At 40.3% G+C, this 26,086-nt stretch overlaps 1 protein-coding gene across 3 annotated transcripts in view; it reads left to right on the top strand.

The window, feature by feature from the left end:
* Positions 1–3,193: 3,193 nt before the first annotated feature.
* The window catches only part of LOC139387083 (complement C3-like), a 58,468-nt gene continuing 35,575 nt past the window's right edge, over positions 3,194–26,086 (top strand). Inside the window, exons 1-10 of one of the 3 annotated variants that reach the window (XM_071133069.1) lie at positions 3,194–3,609; positions 13,329–13,506; positions 14,948–15,110; positions 15,394–15,464; positions 18,593–18,684; positions 20,179–20,264; positions 20,381–20,468; positions 23,200–23,311; positions 24,688–24,811; positions 25,316–25,431. In XM_071133069.1, coding sequence (XP_070989170.1) covers positions 3,539–3,609; positions 13,329–13,506; positions 14,948–15,110; positions 15,394–15,464; positions 18,593–18,684; positions 20,179–20,264; positions 20,381–20,468; positions 23,200–23,311; positions 24,688–24,811; positions 25,316–25,431 — 1,101 coding nt within the window. In that variant the 5' untranslated portion in view covers positions 3,194–3,538. Of the gene's footprint in view, positions 3,610–13,328; positions 13,507–14,947; positions 15,111–15,393; positions 15,465–18,592; positions 18,685–20,178; positions 20,265–20,380; positions 20,469–23,199; positions 23,312–24,687; positions 24,873–25,315; positions 25,432–26,086 lie in introns of all 3 variants that reach the window. The other 2 variants (XM_071133070.1, XM_071133071.1) reach the window with 2 other exon arrangements.

Raw genomic sequence — 26,086 nt, 5'->3', positions numbered from 1 at the left:
CAAACAGATCGATATCTGTATTTCCTTCTCGCTGTTTGTTGTCTGCAGCTGGCTCTGATCATAGTTTAGGCTAATGAAACAGGCAGGGAGAGTGAGCTCATCCGTGTTGTTCGGCGAACCCAAGTCGATTTCCACGTTTGTAAACACAGGGTTGCTACAGTACAGGGACAGCCGAAGAACCCTTAAAGGTTCTAGATGGCACCTTTTTTTCTAAGAGTGTACTGGCAAGTGACAATATGTCTAAAGATAAGCAGTTAGCTACAATTGCACTGCCTTCAATATTATGGGATGAAGATGTAACATGGCAAATTGATGAACATATTTGTGAGTAAGAACAGAGCTACCCAGCTGGCAATGAGCACTGTTCAGGCAGGCTGCCCTCAAAAGTGATGGTGCGGTGCAGACAACATGCTTTCCATCAGATCCTGCAACCTCTGCTACAAGTAGGTCATATGATTTTGCTTTCTCTGGACACCAGAAAAGTGACATGATATATCCCTAGTTGATAGTGACTGCTAACATAAATAAGATGCAGCTCCAGTTGCAGTTGTAAAACACAGTTTATTTATCTAGTATATCTTGCCTTTATAAAGTCTCAGTTTATGGCTGTAATGACAGGCTACATTTGCACGGTGATTTGTGCGTGCACGTGTGTGCACACTTGCACATGCATGCGCGGGGGTAGCAAGTTCTGTACCACTCCTTTTTGAAGGTCTCAGGTCAAAAAGTTTGTATGGTCAAAAAGTCTATATGGTAGCTACAGATGTAGCTACCAGTATTTCTTACAATCTATTTTGACTGGAATTGTGTTGGTCATTGCGATTTGGAATTGTGTTGGTAAGTGCAGCATTTATTCCAGTTCAAAAATAGTTTTGTTAAATACTTTACTCATCAGATTGTGCGGCTTTCCCCTCTTGTAATAATTGCTGAACTAGTTTGTGACCGCAGTTACAGTTCTGATTAACTTTTTTTTGTTTGAGCACATGCCCCTCAAACGGTCTGTGCATGGCCCTGGACAAAATGGTGTTCTAAGAGGACCTGACTTGTGAGTTATTTTAATAATACCTCTATAAGACTAAAATGTATAATAATAATAAGAAATTGATTAATCTGATGGTATGAATTATTTGGTGTTCTTTACCAAAATAACAAAACAAACACTATTTTTTATTCAATCAACATTTAATAATGCTAATGAAGAAGTAGGAAATGGAATGAAAGATAAGAGACCTGGAGATATTTGACTATTAGGAATGTTACACTCAATCGGTGAGGAAAGTCTTTGTTCTCTATGTGGCCAAGTGTAACGGATGTGAAATTGCTAGCTAGTTAGCGATGGTGCACGCTAAATAGCGTTTCAATCGGTGACTTCACTTGCTCTGAGACCTTGAAGTAGTGGTTCCCCTTGCTCTGCAAGGGCCGCGGCTTTTGTGGAGCGATGGGTAACGATGCTTCGTGGGTGACTGTTGTTGATGTGTGCAGAGGGTCCCTGGTTCGCGCCCAGGAATGGGCGAGGGGACGGTCTAAAGTTACACAAGGATCAAAGGTTGAAGATAGCTGTTTGTGCATTGGTCCTGAGTTGAATTTCCTCTGTGCTCTTTTCCTCTCCTCAGAGTTTGGGGCTGCTTAATCCTTCTTTGGGTTGTGTCCCTTGTTGCTCTGCATTTTGCTTACATAACAACCCAAACTAGCCTACATGCAGGGTTTGTACTTTCTAATGTAATCCGTTACAGTTACTAGTTATCTGACACAAATTCTTATCAGTAACTTTTGGATTACCCAAACTAGTAATATAATCTGATTAATTTCAGTTACTTTGGATTACTTTCCCCTAAAGAGGCATTAGAAGAACACAAAAAGGATCCATCAAATGCATTTGCTGTGTCATCATAGTGGTTTCAGGTGGAACAAACTTAAAAGTGCACTTTTTTTTAACACTGAATTTAATTTAATTGAGAAAACAAAGGTTGCATAATTATTTTTTTTCCCCGCAAAAATCCTTTCTGAATTTAAAAGTAATCCAAGAAGTAATCATATACTTTTTCAAAAATATCTGTAATTTGCTGGTAACGTAACAATTACAGTTACAGGTTTTTTTGTAAACAGATTACATTACTCCCCAACAATGCCTACATGTAGCCCAGCCCTGTCTGCAAATTGCATTGGGGCAGAACAATCTGCGATTTAACAATAAATAACATACAATTGTTAGTTCGCTTCTCAGTGACCAAGCAACACTGCACTATTTGATGGACAGCACATCATTGAAATTCGCCAGAGTAGCCTACTGTTCCACCTCTGTGCAACATGTCAATCATGTTGTTTCTTATCAACAAAGGTAGTTTATAGTTAGAACAGACTAAGACGTTTGTACAACATGTCAAAGTTTTTACAGCAGACAAAGAGATCATTGCCATGGGAGGTGAGGGGAACAGGAAAGAGGGGGAAGCAGCAGTGGAGGGATCAGCAGCTACGTATAAAATTGTGTCCATAAAGCAGCACATGCTCAGAAAGTACGGTTGTTTAGCTATCGTTATTAATATTCAATGTGCATTTACGGTAGTATGCTATCTAATGGTAGTTGATCTTTCTTTGCCCAGAGGAATTCCTTCCTTCAAATATTATTTAGCCCATGCAGAAGTTGTGAAAAGTTGTGAATTATTTTCAGTTTGTGATTTTGTTTGTATGTGTATTGTAGGAATATGAAGCAAATTTCTGCAACAGTTTCAATTTTTTACTACAAATCAACATTAGGATTTGATTTGACAGCTCAGTCAAATATCTCATTGAAATCTGGCATCTTTGACCTAGTTGATTATGTGTCAAAACACAACGATTGCCTTTGGACTTTGCTTCGTTCAAGAACCAAAATATAGTTTTACGGTAAGAGGCATGTCCTTGTAATCATTATCCCAAGTAAGTATTGCGAGAAATAATTAGGGATTTTGCCAGGGTGAATGACAGTTGTGAAAATGATATTTTGTGTTTTACAAGCATCTTATTATGTATACTACTGTGGAAATTGGATAAATACTTCTGTGTCGTTGTACATCATGACACTGTACTCAACTTAGTGAAACCCACATTGCAACCAGTTACAAATAGGCCTTATACTGTAAATATAATTATGTTGTCAAATAAACTGTTTACCAGCATACAAAACTAACTTTTCAGTGTGTGTGTGTGTTAGTGAGAGAGAGAGAGAGAGAGAGAGAGAGAGAGAGCTGCTGCATCATTTGGGGGATTTGGATTTGGGATTATACTTTTTGACAATCAAAAGTGATTTTTGCAGTATGCGGTTGATAGAATGAATCTATCAGATTTCATTTTTGAACACGTGAGATTTTTTTTTGCAATTGTTGAAAATTGGGGGTGCGTGTTTCTGTCTGTCTGTCTCAGTCTGGTCCAGGTCATTGTTCCTTTGCTATGGTAAACAGTCATAGTTTAGGTCCTCACTCCAAGTTAAAAATTAACACTGACTGAGTACATTAGAGGGGACTAGGCACTTCATCTGGACAGTGGTTTCATTGCTGACAACATGGGGTATTCAAAGCTCCTTGCAGCTTTCCTTCTCATCCTCTCCCTCTGCCGTTCATCTCTGGGTCAAACGTAAGTCTCTAAACCTTGTTTTGTCTCTCGGGTAACTGGTTACATGATGACTTAGTTATGATCTTATACATTTCTATAATATATAAAAAACAACGTTTTAAGTGAGAATAGGCATTGGTCTGAAGCCGAAAAAGAAAGCACCACAATGCCTACCAAAGTTTTCCAGCACACAGCTTTGACCTATTACAGTAGCTATGTTGGTATTGTATTTCAAGCTATGTGTAAGCATGTTGATGAGGATTCATACCTTCTCAAACAGCCTAATTCATACTCTAAAGATTGATAATGGACTTTACAGTGTTGTGCTATTAAAATGATGCATACCGGTGTGTGTGTGTACATGTGCACACTACATGACCAAAAGTGTGTGGACACCTGCTCATCGAACATTTCATTCCAAAATCATGGGCATTAATGGTCCCCCTTTTGATGTTGGAACATTGCTGTGGGAACTTGCTTCCATTCAGCCACAGGAGCATTAGTGAGGTCGAGCACTGATGTTGGACGATTAGGCCTGGCTCACAGTCACCATTCCAAATCATCCCAAAGGTGTTCGATGGGGTTGAGGTCAGGGATATGTGCAGGCCAGTCAAGTTCTTCCAAACCGATCTCAAAAAAACATTTCTGTATGGACGGGGACATTGCCATGCTGAAACCGGAAAGGGCCTTCCTCAAACTGCTGCCACAAAGTTGGAAGCACAGAATTGTCTAGAATGTCATGCTGTAGCATTAAGATTTACCTTCACTGGAACTAAGGGGCCTAGTCCAAACCATTATTCCTCCTCCACCAAACTTTACAGTTAGCACTATGCATTCGGACAGGTGGCGTTCTCCTGGCATCCGCCAAACACAGATTCGTCCATCGGACTGCCAGATGGTGAAGCGTGATTCATCACTCCAGAGAACGCGTGTCCACTGTCCCGGAGTCCAATAGCGGCGAGCTTTACACCCCTCCAGCTGATGCTTGGCGTTGCGCATGGTGATCTTATGCTTGTGTGCAGCTGCCCGTCCATGGAAATCTATTTCATGAAGCTCCCGACTAATAGTTATTGTACTGACATTGCTTCAAATCAAATTGTGTTTGTCACATACACATGGTTAGCAGATGTTAATGCGAGTGTAGCAAAATGCTTGTGTTTCTAGTTCCGACCATGCAGTAATATCTAACAAGTAATCTAACCTAACAATTTCACAACAACTAGCTTACAAGTGTAAAGGAATGAATAAGAATATGTAGATACAAATATATGAATGAGTGATGGCCGAACGGCATAGGCAAGATGCAGTAGATGGTATAGAGTACAGTATATACATATGAGATTTTGTATTTATTTTAATTGAATTTATTTCACCTTTATTTAACCAGGTAGGCAAGTTGAGAACAAGTTCTCATTTACAATTGTGACCTGGCCAAGATAAAGCAAAGCAGTTCGACACATACAACAACACAGAGTTACACATGGAGTAAAACAAACATACAGTCAATAATACAGTAGAAAGAATAAGTCTATATACAATGTGAGCAAATGAGGTGAGATAAGGGAGGTAAAGGCAAAAAAAGTTAAACACTGGAATGGTAGATTTGCAGTGGAAGAATGTGCAAGGTAGAGAGAGAAATAATGGGGTGCAAAGGAGCAAAATAAGTAAATAAATACAGTGGGGGGGGGGGGGGGGGTCGTGGCAGAATAAGAATTAGTTAGGTAACATTGATAAATAAGATGTTTTATAAATTTTCATAAGTATGCTTATGTGGGAAAAGTTACTTGGGCCCCAGAGAGGGGAGAGGTCAGCCTTTTCTTCATATGTGAACGTATCTTTTAAACCATGTGAAGAGATGATTGAGGGGGAACCAATTATCTCTTGGCTCCACAATGTCTGTGTGCTAGTCACTCCCTACTTTTCCCATTTGGGGGAAGAGTATGGCAGTGTCTGGAACCATTGTATGTCCCCTCTGATGTTGACCTAGTATATGACCTAAGAGGCTCACTGTCTTTTCTGATCTTGTCCGGGAGGGGGTGTATTTGAGATGGGAGTATCTAGAATTGACAATTGATATATGCCATTGGATGAGGTAATGGTTTGGTACTATGTTTTACCAAGAACGAGATAAGAACTTCGTTTTAGAAGAGCAAACTTGTGTGGATTGTAGACTCCGTCTCATGCTACCACTAGAGTGAAAGCACCGCCAGCATTCAAAAGTGACCAAAACATCAGCCAGGAAGCATAGGAACTGTGAAGTGGTCTGTGGTACCACCTGCAGAACCACTCCTTTATTCGGGGTGTCTTGCTAATTGCCTATAATTTCCACCTGTTGTCTATTCCATTTGCACAACAGCATGTGACATTTATTGTCAATCAGTGTTGCTTCCTAAGTGGACAGTTTGATTTCACAGAAGTGTGATTGACTTGGAGTTACATTGTGTTGTTTAAGTGTTAAATTACCACAACAGGAGGTAGTTGTTTGGGCTAAATTATAGATGGGCTATGTACAGGTGCAGTAATCTGTGAGCTGCTCTGACAGCTAGTGCTTAAAGCTAGTGAAGGAGATAAGTGTTTCCAGTTTCAGAGATTTTTGTAGTTCGTTCCAGTCATTGGCAGCAGAGAACTGGAAGGAGAGGCGGCCAAAGGAAGAATTGGTTTTGGGGGTGACCAGAGAGATATACCTGCTTGAGTGCGTGCCGCAAGTGGGTGACCGGCGAGATGAGATAAGGGGGGACTTTACCTAGCAGGGTCTTGTAGATGACATGGAGCCAGTGGGTTTGGCGACGAGTATGAAGCTTGGGCCAGCCAACGAGAGCATACAGGTCGCAGTGATGGGTAGTATATGGGGCTTTGGTAACAAAACGGATGGCACTGTGATAGACTGCATCCAATTTATTGAGTAGGGTATTGAAGGCTATTTTATAAATGACATCGCCGAAGTCGAGGATCGGTAGGATGGTCAGTTTTACAAGGGTATGCTTGGCAGCATGAGTGAAGGATGCTTTGTTGTGAAATAGGAAGCCAATTCTAGATTTAACTTTAGATTGGAGATGTTTGATGTGAGTCCGAAAGGAGAGTTTACAGTCTAACCAGACACCTAGGTATTTGTAGTTGTCCACATATTCTAAGTCAGAACCGTCCAGAGTAGTGATGTTGGACGGGCGGGCAGGTGCAGGCAACGATCGGTTGAAGAGCATGCATTTAGTTTTACTTGTATTTAAGAGCAATTGGAGGCCACTGAGGGAGAGTTGTAATGGCATTGAAGCTCGTCTGGAGGGTTGTTAACACAGTGTCCAAAGAAGGGCCAGAAGTATACAGAATGATGTCGTCTGCGTAGAGGTGGATCAGAGACTCACCAGCAGCAAGAGCGACATCATTGGTGTATACAGAGAAGAGAGTCCGTCCAAGAATTGAACCCTGTGGCACTCCCATAGAGACTGCCAGAGGCCCGGACAACAGACACACTGAATTCTATCAGAGAAGTAGTTGGTGAACCAGGCGAGGCAATCATTTGAGAAACCAAGGCTATCGAGTCTGCCGATGAGGATGTGGTGATTGACGGAGTCGAAAGCCTTGGCCAGGTCAATGAATACGGCTGCACAGTATTGTTTCTTATCGATGGCGGTTAAGATATCGTTTAGGACCTTGAGCGTGGCTGAGGTGCACCCATGACCGGCTCTGAAACCAGATTGCATAGCGGAGAAGGTATGGTGGGATTCGAAATGGTCTGTAATCTGTTTGTTGACTTGGCTTTCGAAGACCTTAGAAAGGCAGGGTAGGATAGTTGTAGGTCTGTAGCAGTTTGGGTCAAGAGTGTTCCCCCCCTTTGAAGAGGGGGATGACCGCAGCTGCTTTCCAATCTTTGGGAATCTCAGACGACACAAAAGAGAGGTTGAACAGGCTAGTAATAGGGGTTGCAACAATTTCGGCAGATAATTTTAGAAAGAAAGGGTCCAGATTGTCTAGTCCGGCTGATTTGTAGGGGTCCAGATTTTGCAGCTCTTTCAGAACATCAGCTGACTGTATTTGGGAGAAGGAGAAATGGGGAAGGCTTGGGCGAGTTGCTTTGGGGGGTGCAGTGCTATTGACTGGAGTAGGGGTAGCCAGGTGGAAAGCATGGCCAGCCGTAGAAAAATGCATATTGAAATTCTCAATTATAGTGGATTTATCGGTGGTGACAGTGTTTCCTATCCTCACTGCATTGGGGAGCTGGGAGGAGGTGTTCTTATTCTCCATGGACTTTACAGTGTCCCAGAACTTTTTTGAGTTTGTGTTGCAGGAAGCAAATTTCTGTTTGAAAAAGCTAGCCTTGGCTTTTCTAACTGCCTGTATATATTGGTTTCTAGCTTCCCTGAAAAGTTGCATATCACGGGGGCTAATGCAGAACGCCATAGGATGTTTTTGTGTTGGTTAAGGGCGGTCAGGTCTGGAGAGAACCAAGGGCTATATCTGTTCCTGGTTCTAAATTTCTTGAATGGGGCATGCTTATTTAAAATGGTGAGGAAGGCATTTAAAAAAAATAACCAGGCATCCTCTACTGACGGGATGAGATCAATATCCTTCCAGGATACCCTGGGCCAGGTCGATTAGAAAGGCCTGCTCGCTGAAGTGTTTCAGGGGAGCGTTTGACAGTGATGAGTGGGGGTCGTTTGACCGCTGACCCATTACGGATGAAGGCAATGAGGCAGTGATCGCTGAGATCTTGGTTGAAAACAGCAGAGGTATATTTAGAGGGCAAGTTGGTTAGGATGATATTTTTGAGGGTGCCCGTGTTTACGGCTTTGGGGTGGTACCTGGTAGGTTTATTGATAATTTGTGTGAGATTGTGGGCATCAAGCTTAGATTGTAGGATGGCTGGGGTGTTAAGCATGTTCCAGTTTAGGTCGCTTAGCAGAACGAGCTCTGAAGATAGATGGGGGCAATCAGTTCACAAATGGTGTCCAGAGCACAGCTGGGGGCAGATGGTGGTCTATAGCAGGCGGCAAAGGTGTGAGACTTGTTTTTAGAGAGGTGTATTTTTAAAAGTAGAAGTTTAAATTGTTAGGGTACAGACCTGGATAGTAGGACAGAACTCTGCAATATAGCTAGCTAGCTTTCCTTGTTTGTTGGTTAGCTACCTAGCCAACGTTAGCTCTCATCTGACTGGTATAATGTTACGTTCGCTAGCCAGCTACCTAGCTAAATAATCAAAACAAAAGCACATTCATTGGCTTATTTTCCTGTTCGCTAGTAGCTAGCTTTCAGGTGACTGTTGTTTGCTAGCTACAGAGGCTAGCTCCTGGACTTTCTACTAGCAAATTAACGTTCGCTAGTTAGCTACCTAGCTAATTAAAATATATGCTTGCATTTATTAAATTAAGCTTGAATACCACCAAATAGCTAGCTATATACAATAGCCTAGGTTTGTTCGCAAACAATTCTTAAGACTGGCGGCATGGTGCAAGCAGCTCTGTTGTTGCCAAGCAACCTACCCGGTGTTCGAACTCTGAGATTCGGCTGAAAATATGTTGGTATTGTAATGAAACTTATAAACCCAGGGTCGTTACAGAATTATCAGAAATGCTACATAAAGGTAACACATTCTTGGTTCTTAACAGACAAAAATGAGAGAGAAATTATAAATGTAATCAAAACTACAAACATATTCAGTCCTAAAGCTGGCAAGTCAAATGGTCACTTTATGGATGCTGTCGTCTCCACCGAGGTAAAGACAGATTCAGGTAGGTTATTCGCCTGTAGTTTCCCCAACAGCTGTTAGGGACCGTCAACAGTGACAAATCAAATTTTTAAAATTTCATTATATCTAGCAAACCCGATGGCATAGACACACATTGCACACACTTTTTTTGTTGTTGATTTACACCTTGCACTATTTAAAATCATTTATTTAAATGTTTGAATTTCAATAGCTCCTTGGTCATTTGACCTACAAACTTAAAACAAGGTTCAGAATGTACAATCAGTGGGCCTACACATTGTTTGTCCATTTTCTTCTCATGCAATTTTACAAACTTTCGAATTTCAATTGCTCCTTGGTAATGTGACCTACCTACCTCAAACAACTTTCAGAATGTCCATGGAGTGGCGGTCATGGGCTCACGAGGCATCCAGTGCGGTAATGTGACCAATCCCGGAGAATCTGTCGGGAGCCCCGGGGAGAGTTCTCTTTTCTTTGTGAAGGGCAGGGCGCCCTGGAATGGGTTCGCCCCGAGAGAGGGTCCCAAGCCCTGGAAAGCGTTGTGGTTTCGGCGGCATCCGATGAGCTCTCCCTGGCCCTTGAAAATCCGGGGGAGATGGTTTAAATCTCACGCAGGGCCATACCCATATCTGCAACAGGTCTCCAAGGTGAACAGCCTCTGGCATGTTATAACAATGTAGGTAAGGGAAGTTGGCAAAAAAAGATCCATAACTTCAGGATAAGGATTGTCTAAGGGCTGGGTCGGTTGGGCTGGTGTGCGAAGCGGGGCTGGGACCGTGCCGCGGTTAGGGGAGCAGTCGCTCCGTCACCCTCCTCTCACCACCATTGGAAGTTTGTTGTGCAGCCCATCTCGCGGTCTCTCGTGTGTGGTCTCGCAAGGGGCTGCATGCGGGGGTTCATCGAGGTGGTGTCTGTCGGCGGGCCGAAGGCGGACCGGTGGGGGGTTGGCGGCGGCAACTCTGAACACACGCCAGGCCCTTATCGCGGATCTCCCCAGCTACGGCGCTCGCCGACCCCACACAATGTAGGTGGGAAGGTCTCTTCTAAGCTCACTAGACTTAAGGCGGAGACTAAACCCATTGCCCCCACAGTGATAAGGCATTGCATGGATCTGGCTCATGCCCTACAACGTGGGGAGAGGCATCTCCAGCTTGTCTGGGAAGGGAGGCCTACATCTGATGTGGGTAGTACCATCCACGCCCATTGATTTGCTGCTGAACCATAAAACGAACGGAAAAAGCCTAGGTTCCCTTCACAGATCACTAAATGTCAACTTGATGAAATTCAAAGGAGCGTACCCACCTGTTGCGGTCACACTCAAATCACCCATGGGGTGACTGTGACCCCCCCCCCCCCCCCCCCCCCCCCAAAGTGAGGAATATCGATGAAGTGCTGGTAAAGGTGGTTCCTATGGTTCTGGGCTAAGTGCATGCTTTTCAACCGATCGCTACCAGCACCTGCCCGCCCGTCCAGCATCACTACTCTGGACGGTTCTGACTTAGAATATGTGGACATCTACAAATACCTAGGTGTCTGGTTAGACTGTAAACTCTCCTTCCAGACTCACATAAAAAATGTAAATCTAGAATCGGCTTCCTATTTCGCAACAAAGCATCCTTCACTCATGCTGCCAAACATACCCTCGTAAAACTGACTATTCTACCGATCCTTGACTTCGGCGATGTCATTTACAAAATTCCTCGTTTGGCCGCCTTTCCTTCCAGTTCTCTGCTGCCAATGCCTGGAATGAATTGCAAAAATCACTGAAGCTGGAGACTCTCTATCTCCCTCACTAGCTTTAAGCACCAGCTGTCAGAGCAGCTCACAGATCACTGCACCTGTACATAGCCCATCTGTAAATAGCCCATCCAGCTACCTCATCCAAATACTGTTATTTATTTATTTGCTCCTTTGCACCCCAGTATCTCTACTTACACATTAATCTCCTGCACATCCATCACTCCAGTCTCTATCACTCCAGTGTTTAAATGCTCAATTGTAATAATTTTGCCACTGTGGCCTATTTATTGCCTTACCTCCCTTATCTTACCTCGGCTGTATGTTTTGTTATTCCATGTGTAACTCTGTGTTGTTGTTTGTGTCGCACGGCTTTGCTTTATCTTGGCCAGGTCGCAGTTGTAAATGAGAACTTGTTCTCAACCTGCCTACCTGGTTAAATAAAGGTGAAATAATGTTATTTAAAAAAATGTAAAAAGCCTGACTGGGCAAGCAAATTCTTGAAAGGGGATGATTATTTTCTGTTGCTTCTTCCAACACCCGGTTGATGGTGCCACTAGATACTGAGAGGGTTATTTGGTTCTCAAGCTTATAAGTATTGCGCTGGCACTTGATGTCGATTGGGTGTAAAAACTCAGTTAAAGTCTGCTGAAGGTTAGTAGCGGCAACTGATGTCCAGTTTGTAAGACAGAAAAGCCTCTGATGATACCACCGGGTGTTACTCGGGCAGGGGGCAGCACTCAGGTTGTGGAGGTTGGGTTGGGGACTTATGCTCTGAGTGGATAAAAGCGGAAAGGTCACCAGGTGCACAGAGCTTGTTTCAGGTTACCAGGTGCACAAGGAGGCCTCCGTCAAGGCACTTAGAGTCCAAGCAAGGGCAGCCGGACTCGGGGGCTGGGGACAGCACTCAGGCCATGGAGGTTGGAGTGGGGACTTAGACTGTGATCAGAAAAATGCAGGCGGGTCACCAGGAGCACAGAGCCTGTTTCGGTCAATGGGGGCCTGCCTGGAGGTCAGGAAGGCCCCAGGGAGAAGGGCCAAGTGAATAGGTGTGTGAGTGACACTGTCCTTCAGGGGGGCAAAGCAGGCAAATTAATGTAAAATCGTGTGAGATTAAAATGGACAAACTGAAGGGTGTGCAATTTGTAGGCCCACTGAGTGTACATTCTGAACCTTGATCGAAGTCAGTAGGTCACATAACCAAGGAGCTATTAAAATGTTAAAGATTTAAAAATTAATGTAAAATCGTGTAAGATGGAAATGGACAAACTAACTTGTGTGCAATGTGTAGGCCCACTGGTTGTACATTCTGAACCTTGTTTGAGTCCAGTAGGTCACATGATCAAGAAGCTATTGAAATTCTAAAGTTTGAAAAATTAATGTAAAAACGTGTGAGATGAAAATGGACAAACTAAAGGGTGTTCAATATAGAAGGGTAATCAGTGGACATTCTGAACCTTGTTTGAGGTCATTAGGTCACATGAGCAAGGAGCTATTGCATTTTTTTATTTTGAAAAATGTATGTAAGATTGTGTGAGTTGAAAATGGACAAACTAAAGGGTGTGCAATGTGTAGGCCCACTGAGTGTACATTCTGAACCTTGTTTGAAGTCAGTAGGTCACATGACCAAGGAGCTATTGAAATTCAAATGTAAAAAAAAAAGTTTGTACTTTGTTTACGCTCCCTAACTAATTAAACTAGGAATACAAAATGCTGCTCACATTTCCGCATGTTTATTAGCTTTGCAAAGGGAATTAAGGTCCAAATCGTGAAAATATGACCTGTGCAATTTTTCCAACATCATGACACTTATTTGGAGTCTGTGGCTCAAGTGGTTTGAAAGCGTGAATATCCGTCTGGCTTTACCTCGGTGTAGTCTCATTCTTATCCAAGGCTAGATATTGAGCTCATTCTGGGCAAAACATTGTCTGACAACGTTAATGCTAACGACTCTGTTTAAAAATCCGGTATTTGGTTCTCGGTAAAGGACAGAAGGTTCATGAGGAGAGGCGAGGAGTGTGTTGTGTATCTCTAATCAAGTTGATTTGTGAATTGTCATCGAGATTGGTGTCATATTGGTTTAGATATGATGGTAGGGAGATTTGAGCACTGAGCTTCAACCAATGCCTATATTGTTCACCATAAAGCAATGCTGAACTGATCAATGGTTTGCAAAAAAAAAAATGAATTGACAACATCTGTAAAAATGTTGCAAATATTTAGCTGTTTTAATATTTTATTTCAAGCCCACCTACATTATAAACTATGAGTACTATTTTGGTAATGTGTCCGTTTGTTGCAGGTACATAATGGTGGCCCCAAACATCCTTCGGGTTGGCAGTGAGGAGAACATATACTTGGAGAGCTCAGTGGGTGGTGAGGTGAACCTTATTGTGATGGACTTTCCTTTGAAAATATCTAAGCTTTATGAAAAAAAACAGATCCTTGGAGACAACAACCAGGCTCTGCATCAGCTAAAGGTAAGATATTTGATTTGGATGAATTTCACATGCTCACAACACAGACCTAAGCCAAATGTATACCTTACGCAAGTTAACATTTGTGCTGCTGCAAACTTTGCATATTTTTGTGGCGCACGTATGCAGGGAAAACATTTTGTATGGCTGCGTTCTTACATTATGTACTTACATGATGTGTACCTTATTATTTTAAATTCCATGCATTGTTTACAGTATATATATATATATATTTTTTTAACACTTCCCTTCTCTCAAGGTAAGAATACAATTTAGATTGGGGTAAAAATCTCAAACCATCCCTTTAATTGTCCCTGTAAGGCTTTACAGTAAGGCACCCTTTATAAAGGCTTCATACAAGATTTAAAAGTGGTTAATAGATTGTTCACTATTCTCATTTATAGTTTATAAATCATTTATAAAGCCTTATTACAGTGATTAGCAAACTCCCCAATGGGTGCTCATTTTGGGGTTTTGCCATAGCTAATTCGTGATGAGTTGATTATATGAATCCGCTGTGTAGTGGTAGCCCTTTGGTGTCCCCAGAACCGAGGTTGGAGAAACGCTGCCTTATTACATATTGTTAAGGTTATTAACAAATGTGTGCTTGTCATTTTGGTCCTTTTGAAATAGGGAGATCATAATAAAGGGTATGTTACTGTAATTGAATTATACCAATATGTATTCATTAATAGAATTCCCTTAATCTATTTTATGAGAATTTGTAAGATTCTTGTTTGCATAAAATAGACGGAGACCAGTCTTTTCAATAATAGGTAACAGAATTTATTCTCGGAGCGCGCTGCCACGTTAACACGAGCAGCAGTTTATATACAATAACATGACGTAATTTCATTGCTTCTAGAATGAATCCCCTCCTCCCGACCTAGAATCAAGTGAGGTTAAAAGTTCATTCTAACTCACTAACACACTCACAGGTTACCCAACATAACTGAATTAACTTTTGACCCCTCAACATTATCGATCATCACTTGACAGTTGACAGTTCTAATTAACAGAAAACCTAGGAATGCACTCACCGTCTTATCTAAAACACCCCAGAGCTAAGTTTCGTCAGTTCAACCATAGGTTAACTACCTTATCTGTTTACTTAATCCACAACCCATTTCTTTCTTCCTAGTTGGAATGCTGTTCATTAACTTTAATTACTCCTTGTCCGTGTCACACAATCCCTTCTTATGAACTCATATTGTTAATCAGATATAATAAAACAGAGTATGAGTTTATTTAGTTACAGTTCCATTTAAAATGATTTGTTCAGTCATTTAATCATAATTTTCCTAACAGGGTAACTTATGTGTAGTGCTACTGTTACCATTGTGCATTTGGGAAAAATGTTGTGTTAGCTATTAATAATTATCATGCCTTTGAACAAGCTTCACTAACATCCATTCTCTCTCCCTCGCTCTCTCTCTATTGGAAGCTTGATCAAAAAAACTTCAAAAGCAATGTTAGAGGCAATCAGTATGTGCACCTGACAGCAACATTCGGAGGCAGACAATTGGAGACAGTTGTTTTGGTGTCCTTCCAGGCAGGTTATGTCTTCCTCCAGACAGATAAACCTATCTATAACCCTGGAGAGGACGGTAAGTATGCAGAAAACCTATCCTGTGCCTCATTCAAAGTGCTCCATCATTTTGCATATACAAAATTTGTTTTTTAGTGTATTCAGTCAACAATGGCAGAATGTCTTAACACATACATCACCATATTATTAAGGTGCAATGCATACAAAAAATAATCATAGGCAGTTATGAAGCCTACAAAGGTAATTCATATCAAGAGGGCTTCACGTTAGGTTTAATTTTAGACTTTACTTGAATAATCCTCCCATTTGTGCATAATAAAAATGCGGTTTCCCCTTTTCAGTTAAGTACAGGCTATTTGTCACAAACCTTGAAGCAAAGGCAGCAAAAGGTATTGTTGGTGTTGGTTTAAAGGTAAGATAAAATTATGCAATAGCCTACTTTACAGGTATCACATATTTGGAAAAGCACAGTGAAATATAGATCAACACAGAACAATTTTTGAAAAAAATCAGATGAATGTAGGATTATTTTATGAGAGCAATTTTGTAAGTCACTGTTGTTACTTCTAAAATATGTTGAATCAGTTGTTTGGAATTAGAATAACAATTGATAATCTACCTAGCAACTACTTAGCTCTAATCTGATTGGTCAGATGTTTATTAATTGTTGCATGAGAAAAGGAAGTAGGGCAGTTAATTCATGACTGTAACAGGGTATTGACTAGATGGTAGTGCTGAGCGATAAATGCTTTTTCAAGTCAGTATGGTTTAGGTTCAATTCAATAAAAATATATTGGTTTTCAGTTTCGGTTTAGATTAGTATTTTTTAAATTAAACGCACTATCATTATGTGCGTTGAAATAAATAATTAATAAAAGTCCCATGATGGTATTGACTGCCCATTACTGCTAATCACTTATTAACCATCATTTATTCACATTATTTTACTGTACTTTAATCAAATATTTCAGTTGTGTATATTACATTTTTTTTATGACTTTATTTAATTCCAAGTCATCTTATCTCTGTTGAGCTGCTGCCTATGTTCTTCAAAGTAAATAAGACATACTTGACTGCTAAATGAATATCAATCACTTAGATCATGTATTTTCAGGTAGAGATACCTCATGAAGCTGCTCTCTATCCCTCTCTATCCCTCTTGATTTAAGCGTTCTTCTGTCTCCTCTCTGTGTCTGCCCCACACAGACCGGACAAGAAGAAGCGCAATGGATTTTGGTCTTTGTAGTTAATTACCAATTTTTTTTGCACTAAACTATGGATACTATTAGTAATGTGTCAGTTTGAGTAACTTTTATTGTAAATAAGAATATAATGTTTCTCAACACTTCTACATTAATGTGGATGCTACCATGATTACGGAAAGTCCTGAATGAATCGTGAAAAATTATAAGTGAGAAAGTTACAGACCCACAAATATCATACCCCCCAGTTATGCTAACCTCTCACCATTACAAGCAAAACATTTTTGGGGGGTATGATATTTATGCCGGAGTAGCTTTCTCACTCATCACTATTCATGATTGATTCAGGAATTATCCGTAATTATGGTAGAATCCACGTTAATGTAGAAGTGTTCAGAAGCATTACATTCTCTGGTGGACATCCCTGCAGTCAGCATGCCAATTGCACAACATTTTAGAGAAATGCGCTTTTTGTGCGTATGGAAAATGTGTCTGGGATATTTTATTCCAGCTCATGAAACATGGTACCAGCACCTTACATGTTGAGTTTGTTCAGTGTTACATGAATATCACAACACAATTGTTCTGATCTCTGAACAGTTCTGAGCTCATTGTAACTGTCGGCCTACATATACAGTGGGGAGAACATGTATTTGATACACTGCCGATTTTGCAGGTTTTCCTTCTTACAAAGCAAGTAGAGGTCTGTAATCTTTTATCATAGGTACACTTCAACTGTGAGAGATGGAATCTAAAACAAAAATCCAGAAAATCACATTGTATGATTTTTAAGTAATTCATTTGCATTTTATTGCATGACATAAGTATTTGATCACCTACCAACCAGTAAGAATTCCGGCTCTCACAGACCTGTTAGTTTTTCTTTAAGAAGCCCTCCTGTTCTCCACTCATTACCTGTATTAACTGCACCTGTTTGAACTTGTTACCTGTATAAAAGACACCTGTCCACACACTCAATCAAATAGACTCCAACCTCTCCACAATGGCCAAGACCAGAGAGGGTGTAAGGACATCAGGGATAAAATTGTAGAACTGCACAAGGCTGGGATGGGCTACAGGACAATAGGCAAGCAGCTTGGTGAGAAGGCAACAACTGTTGGCGCAATTATTAGAAAATGGAAGAAGTTCAAGATTACGGTCAATCATCCTCGGTCTCGGGCTCCATACAAGATCTCACCTCGTGGGGCATCAATGATCATGAGGAAGGTGAGGGATCAGCCCAGAACTACACAGCAGAACCTGGTCAATGACCTGAAGAGAGCTGGGACCACAGTCTCAAAGAAAACCAGTAGTAACACACTACGCCGTCATGGATTAAAATCCTGCTGCGCACGCAAGGTCCCTGCTCAGGCCAGCGCATGTCCAGGCCCGTCTGAAGTTTGCCAATGATCATCTAGATGATCCAGAGGAGGAATGGGAGAAGATCATGTGGTCTGATGAGACAAAAATAGAGCTTTTTGGTCTAAACTCCACTCGCCGTGTTTGGAGGAAGAAGAAGGATGAGTACAACCCCAAGAACACCATACCAACCGTGAAGCATGGAGGTGGAAACATCATTCTTTGGGGATGCTTTTCTGCAAAGGGGACAGGACGACTGCACCGTATTGAGGGGAGGATAGATGGGGCCATGTATCGCGAGGTCTTGGCCAACAACCTCCTTCCCTCAGTAAGAGCATTGAAGATTGTTCGTGGCTGGGTCTTCCAGCATGACAATGACCCGAAACACACAGCCAGGGCAACTAAGGAGTGGCTCCATAAGAAGCATCTCAAGGTCCTGGAGTGGCCTAGCCAGTCTCCAGACCTGAACCCAATAGAACATCTTTGGAGGGAGCTGAAAGTCCGTATTGCCCAGCGACAGCCCCGAAACCTGAAGGATCTGGAGAAGGTCTGTATAGAGGAGTGGGCCAAAATCCATGCTGCAGTGTGTGCAAACCTGGTCAAGAACTACAGGAAACGTATGATCTCTGTAATTGCAAATAAAGGTTTCTGTACCAAATATTAAGTTCTGCTTTTCTGATGTATCAAATATTTATGTCATGCAATAAAATGCTAATTCATTACTTAAAAAGCATACAATGCAATTTTCTGGATTTTTGTTTTAGATTCCGTCTCTCACAGTTGAAGTGTACCTATGATAAAAAATTACAGACCTCTACATGCTTTGTAAATAGGAAAACCTGCAAAATCGGCAGTGTATCAAATACTTGTTCTCCCCACTGTATATTGTTTACCGGATCAGCTGGTGTACGAACAATTTCAAGGTGCTCCTTAAAATATTTTTATAATGTTAATTATTTTATTTTCTGCTTTTCAACAGAGTGTTGATGGCACTATAATCTCGCAGACCAAAATGAGTCTGAGTGTCAATGGACTTTTTGCCCACCAATTTTTGCTCCCAGATATCGTCAAGTAAGATTAATCACCTTTGTGTGTGTGTGTGCGCAGGGTTATAAAGTACTTAAGTAAATATAAAAATATAGTTTTTATCTGTACTATACTGTACTATACTATATATATTTTTGACAACTTTTACTTTTACTCCACTACATTCCTAAAGAAGATAATGTATGGTTTACTTAAATTTTCCCTGATGCCCAAAATTACTTGTTACTTTTCGAATGCTTAGCAGAACAGGAAAATGGTTCAATTCGCACCTTTTCAAGGGAACACCCCTGGTCATCCCTACTGCCTCTGATCTTGCGGACTCACTAAACAACAAATTATTTGTTTGTAAATTATGTCTCAGTGTTGGAGTGGGCCCATAGCAGCTATCCGTAAATATATATATATATATACAACTGATACAACTGATACAACTGATATTATATATATATATATATTTTTTTTTTTTACAAATTCTGCCATCAGTTGTTGAATCTTATGTTCATACAATGTTAAGTTTGCTGAAATTAAACGTAGTTGACAGTGAGAGGACGTTTCCTTTTTTGCTGAGTTTATTTTGCTGGGTGACTTTCACTTTTACTTGAGTCATTTGCTATTAAGCTAACGTGGAATTTTAAGATGGTCATACCAAAGATCATTTAGCTATTATATTTTCAATTTTAAAACCCCTCAAGTTATAAAAAAAATACATTAAAAAATGATTGTATGCAACATTGAATTTGGCATTACTGATATTAGCCAATAGAAACACATTGAATAACACCACATGGGAAAACAGATAGTCCCCCCCAAAAAAATCTAAAGTAAGTATGTTCTGAAGTATCTTTCCTATATCACAGAGATATAAGATCAGGAAACAAAAAAATATATATTTTTCAAAATATATTTATCCCCTTATTTTAGTGCCTAAAATATCTCCATTTATACTTCCATTCATTTTTAAACTGGTACCTGGACCTTCAGATTAGGCTTGTGGGCGTCCTAGTGCAAAATGGAGAACCCCATCGTGTTCGTGAGAGTCTCAGCTTTCAATAGAGTGGTCATTGTAGGCAAAAGCGTTTGTATGCTACAGATGTGCTCGTAAGAAAAAACAATTTTCGGGATGTTATGTTTTGACAAACACCGCTCTAGCTCTGCCACCTTTCACCCCAGATGTGGAGGGCAATATTGGCGGATGAGATGGATTGAGACGCAACCCATGCAAAAAAAACATATCTCTCACTTAAACAGACAGATTTTTAATGGGATTTTTTTGTATTATGTTAATTCAATTTCCCGCCGTGCGCGACCATTGTATGCCAATGGTTAAGGGTATCTTTACTTTTACTGAAGTATGACAATTGGGTAAATTTTCCACCAGTGTGTGTGTGTGTCTGTGCACCCATGAATGTGGCCAAAAAGTGTTCCATTTATTTTGTTACTCCACATTGCAAATGTGAAATTAGAAGTGGAACATTATTTACAATGTGTAAATAATCTCATGTATTCTATTCCCTTCAGGGAGGAAGGAACGTGGACCATCGAGGTGAAATTACAGAGTGAACCTGACAGGGTCTTTAACACCTCATTTGATGTGAAGAAACATGGTGAGACATCCATTCAAACACAACAGTATAGATTATCCATCTAACGGCAGGATTTTTTATTTCATTTTTTACTGTCCGCTGTCATTATGTGATTGTATTTTTTGTTGTTGTTATAGTGTTGCCAACATTTGAGGTCACATTGAAAACCAGGAAGCAGTATTTACATGTTCTGGACAAAGACTTTCAAGTGGATTTAGAAGCTATGTGAGTTTGAAAAATAATATCCAGCCTGGGGTGCTTGATCTGATGCCCTCTGGGAAATGTATTTTATTTGACATTTAATTTAACAGATAGTGAGCGAAGATGATAATGGGGAGAGAGAGAGGTTGTGTCAAAGGGCAGTAGGTGAGATTTGAACCTATGCTAACACTGTAGATATGTCAGAGGCTAATATACAGTGCATTTGGAAAGTATTCAGACCCCTTGAATTTTTCCACATTTTGTTACATTACAGCCCTATTCTAAAAATGTGTTAAATTGTTTTTTTTCCTCATCGATCTACATACAATAACTGATAATGACAAAGCAAAAACAGGTTTTTAGAAATGTTTGAAATATCACATTTACCTAAGTATTCAGACCCTTTACTCAGTACATTGTTGAAGCATCTTTGGCAGCAATTACAGCCTCAAGTTTTCTTGGGTTTGACGCTACAAGCTTGGCACACCTGTCTTTGGGGAGTTTCTCCCATCCTTCTCTGCAGATCCTCTCAAGCTCTGTCAGGTTGGATGGGGAGCATTGCTGCACAGCTCTTTTCACATCTCTCCAGAGATGTTCGATGTTCGGGCTCAAGTCTAGGTTCTGGCTGGGCCATTCAAGGACATTTAGAGACTTGTCCCGAAGCCACTCCTGCGTTGTCTTGGTTGTGTGCTTAGGGTCATTGTCCTGTTGGAAGGTGTACCTTCGCCCCCAGTCTGAGGTCCTGAGTGCTCTGTAGCAGGTTTTCATCAAGGATCTCTCTGTACTTTGCTCCGTTCATCTTTCTCCCGATCCTGACTAGTCTCCCAGTACCTGCCGCAGAAAAACATCCCCACAGGATGATGCTGCCACCACCATGCTTCACCGTAGGGAGGGTGCCAGCTTTCCTCCAGACGTGACGCTTGGCATTCAGACTAAATAGTTCAATCTTGGTTTCATTAGACCTGAGAATCTGTTTTCTCATGGTCTGGGAGTATATTAAGTGCCTTGGCAAACTCCAAGCGGGCTGTTGTGCCTTTTACTGAGGAGTGGCTTCAGTCTGGCCACTCAAATTAGCATTTTTTTTTTTTTTACTGTTTGTCATCTTTGTCATCATGGAGTATTGTGTGTCGATTGTTGAGAAAATGTTTATATTTAATCTATTTTAGAATAAGTATTTAACGTAACTAAATTTGGAAAAGGTCAAGGGGTCTGAATACTTTACGAATGCACTGTACGTTTTATATTTCAATAATCTGGTCAACAGTCATTTCAATTCTTGATATTTACCCTATTGATTTAAAAAATAATAATAAACTTGCCATGAGCTTAGCACACATTTCTTTCTCCATCATAACCCAAAATAAGTCTTTACAACAATATGCCATTGATAATATCTTGAAATAAACATTGTTAATATTGAAGTATACATTATATAAAGCATTGGAATTGTATTTACTTTAGTGAAATTCTATAATAAATAAAACATTGACATCCTATAGTATTTACTCTATTTCAATTTTAATTCTAGAAGTAAATCTCAATTGACCCTTCACTAAGCCCCGCCCCAGACCTTTGGGAAACTAATTGCAGTGCTCCAATGGATACCAACTCTTGTCTAGTCCGACACCTCGGACAAGCTTATGTTTAAATCGCATGAAAGCTATGGCAAGAATGGAGTTTCCTTCAAAAAAATAAATGTTTAAATTACTAAATAGTTGAACAGTACATGTTGTGGAAAATCTTGAGTCAAATATTTACACAGATACCGGAACTTGTGAATTCAATTTAGACTTTATTACACACGTAACAGAGCCGAGCCCTTCCATGGAAAATATTAAATTCTCATATTACAGAGTCCTGCCTTTATAGTATTCTGTCTTTGCATAAAGTATAGAGTCCCCTCCCTCTATATGAAAATAGTTTCCCTTGACCTTTCTCCACCATTATCTTTTCATCTCAGTTCTTGCTTGTTAACGCCCACATCTGACAGCTGTATAGGTTTTAATGGTAGCGGGGCCCTGGTCCTATATGTTCCATGCCTTATATAGCCATTCTGTCTCTGCTCTTCAAAGTGGACAGCCTAGATGCTGCTAATAATGGAAAGGTAATCATAGGCATGAGTTTTGCTCCCACATGCACCAGAAGTAGTTGCTCCTGTGATTCCTGAAATGCAGAGTCTGTTAGAGTATTTTTTGGAATCCAAAATTATACTTTTGTTACATTGCTTGCTAAGTCAGCTGGTTATCTAGCTAGCTCCCAGTCTCATTGACCTCCAAACATTTCAAACACTAGCTAGCTAGCCACTTAATATAACTTGTTTTCTCAAAATGTATGTTAGCTAAGTTAGCAATGCTATGAATACAACTCCCATCTGCTGTCAACATCTGGATACGATTAGAGAGCACTAATGAGCTCCTAAGTTGTTATAGCTTTGACTGCATGCATGCTGAAGGTGAATTCAGAGCAATTGAGTGGCTAGCCACACAACAAACATAATTTGACAAGGTTCCCGTGAATATATTGTAATGACAGTCCACCACAACATAAGCAAAAGTTTCCTGATTAGCAAGGGGTAGTCTGTGTTTAATTTAATTGTGTATTAGAAACACCGTTTGAGATCATTGGGGAGGGAATTTCGCCAATGGTTGAATGGGGAATTGGGTTTCCCGGGGAAATGTTGTCTGAGGTTGCAACAGTAACTAAGGGCGGCGGAGCTTAAGCGCAGATTCAATTTCATTTAACACTTGTTTCTCAGGTACTTCTCTGGAACGGCGGTTGTAGGCTATGCATATGTCATGTTTGGATATGTGTGCAAAAATGGCACGAAAATCCAGTTATCCACCTTACTACAAAGGCACCAATTACAAGTAAGTTTTTCTTTAACTGTGCTTTACTGATGATGCCCTTACAGCAAAGTTATTATGATCACTGGAATGTTTCCACAAGGTATGTTATGTATTATTTGGCAGCATATTATTGATAAAGTAATTGTACAATCTCTCAGCAATTCAAACTCAAATTCAAAGCAGTGATTTAGGGCAGGATTTACAATGCCATGATAAAGTATTGCCCCCTTTCTGATTTTCTGTGTTGTTGCATATTTTTTATACTGAATGTTTTCAGATCTTCAACCAAAACCTAATATTAGGTAAAGGGAACATGAGTTTACAAATAACACAAAAAAAGTATACTTATTTTATTTATTTAATTAACAAAGATATACAACACCCAATTTCCCTGTGTGAAAAAGTAATTGCCCCTTTACACTCAATAACTGGTTGTGCCACTTTTACCTGCAATGACTCCAACCTAACGCTTCCTGTAGTTGTTGATCAGTCTCTCACATCGCTGTGGAGGAATTTTGGCCCACTCTTTCATGCAGAAATGCTTTAACTCAGAGACATGTGTGGGTTTTCACGCATGAACTGCTCGTTGGTAGACATTTGGTGAAAACCAAACACTGCATTCCCCAGTAAGAACCTCATACCAACGGACAAGCATGGTGGTGGTAGTGTCATGGTTTGGGGACGGTTTTCTGCCTCAGGACCTGTACGACTTGCCTTAATAGAAGGAACCATGAATTCTGCTCTGTATCAGAGAATTCTGTGGGAGAATGTCAGGCCATCCGTCTGTGAGCTGAAGCGCAGCTGGGTCATGCAGCAAGACAATGATCCAAAGCACACAATCAAGTCTACATGAAAATAGCTAGAAAGCAACAAATGTAAAGTTTTCGAATGGCCTAGTCAAAGTCCAGACCTAATCCCAATTTAGATGTTGTGACAGGATTTGAAACGAGCAGTTCATGCTTGAAAACCTACAAATGTCCCTGAGTTACAGCAGTTCTGCATGAAAGAGTGGGCCAAAATTCCTCCACAGCGATGTGAGCGACTGATCAACAACTACAGGAAGCGTTAGGTTGCAGTCATTGCAGGTAAAACTGGCGCAACCAGTTATTGAGTGTAAGGGGGGCAATTAACTTTTTCACACAGGGGCATTGGGTGTTGCATACCTTTGTTTATTAAATAAATTAAATAAGTATGTAATTGTTATGTTATTTGTTCACTCAGGTTCCCTTTATCTAATATTGGGTTTTGGTTGAAGATCTGATAACATTTAATATAAAAAATATGCAAAAGTAGAGAAAATTAGAAAGGGGGAAAATACTTCTTCACGGGACTGTACCCTTAGAATACTGATTTGTCGATATTCTACATTTAACCATCGTTTTGATTTTGTCTCTCAGACAGGGACAACCACAGCCATAGTGACAGTTGCTCAAATCATTGCTGCCGCTAAAGACGTTAATAGTATTGATGATATCCTTGAATGTTCTCTCTATGCAAGAGCTACTGTCTTCACTAGCTCAGGTGTGGTAATACCTATTGTGAATGCTATATGGATTCATCCATTCATATCCATCAGACCAAGGTCAAATACTTATGCAAAATACTTCAAAATTCTTGAAAGTATTTGAGGTGTGCTTGAATTAGCTTTGTGTGTGCATTTTTGGAGCTACTCTATTGGTTCCATGGAAAACTAAATCAAGCACAGCTCAAGTATTATATAATCATTGTTGTGTGTTCATAATCCCTTTATTACTGTTGCATGTTCAGTTTAATAGATTTTTTTTAAAACATGGAAACACTTATTAAGGCCGCATTGGGTGTCTTTGTTTTTGGACGATACATAATTCAAAGAGCATCTTCAATCCAGCCTGTTCTACTAGTGACTTTTACTAGTGACATCCATCTTTTTTTTCTGTAAATATACATAAGAGCATTTGGAATGTGTATTTGACCCTAATATCCACAGATTATATTTGTTACATCCCATATAACACCTTGTTTTCTCCTGGTCCGTCTCTTTCCTAGGCAGTGACATTGTAACAGCAGAACTCACAGGCATCAAAGTGGTTAAATCTCCTTACTCAATTTATTTTACCAAATCCTCCAAATTCTTCAAGCCAGGCCTACCATTTAATCTTCATGTAAGTTGCATACGTCACAAGGGTAAACTTTTGTCTTTAGAAATAAGCAGAATTATACCCTTACCAAGTCCTTAAATGTATATTGTATGTGAACTCTAAAAAATAAAAAATAGAAACAACACATTTACTTATTATATGTCTAGCAAACACTTTACTTGACACCCAGCGTCATAACACGTTATGACACTGTCATAGCCATGTTGTAATATGTCATAACAGGCTACCTGTGTAATTACCTGTTATAATATGGTCATAACACTATCATTACATATTTAGACCTGTTGTGTCATATATTGCATTATTATATGGCTGGTTATGACACCTACATAAGAGTGTAAAAACCCACAAAACCTACGACTGTAGTTATTTTGTAGCTGGTTATGACACCTATATAAGAATGTCAAAACTCACAAAACCTACCACACAAGTCAAAACATTACATTACACCATAGCCTACGTATCAACAGTATGTTTGTTATATATACTTTTTAGAAATATACCATGTTAAATTATAATTGTAATTGTGCAAACATTGATGTCAGACATGCACATACCCCAATGCTCTGCTGCTGATGACTGGGATGAATGCAGGAGCAGATTTCCGGAGCAGGACAACAAACCCTCTTTCTGACTGATGACTGATATAGGTCATGTA

The sequence above is a fragment of the Oncorhynchus clarkii genome, chromosome 28, assembly GCF_045791955.1.
Source record: "Oncorhynchus clarkii lewisi isolate Uvic-CL-2024 chromosome 28, UVic_Ocla_1.0, whole genome shotgun sequence".
Lineage (NCBI taxonomy): Eukaryota > Metazoa > Chordata > Actinopteri > Salmoniformes > Salmonidae > Oncorhynchus > Oncorhynchus clarkii.
The sequence above is the reverse complement of the archived record's forward strand: the minus strand, read 5'-3'. Positions and strand labels throughout refer to the sequence as shown.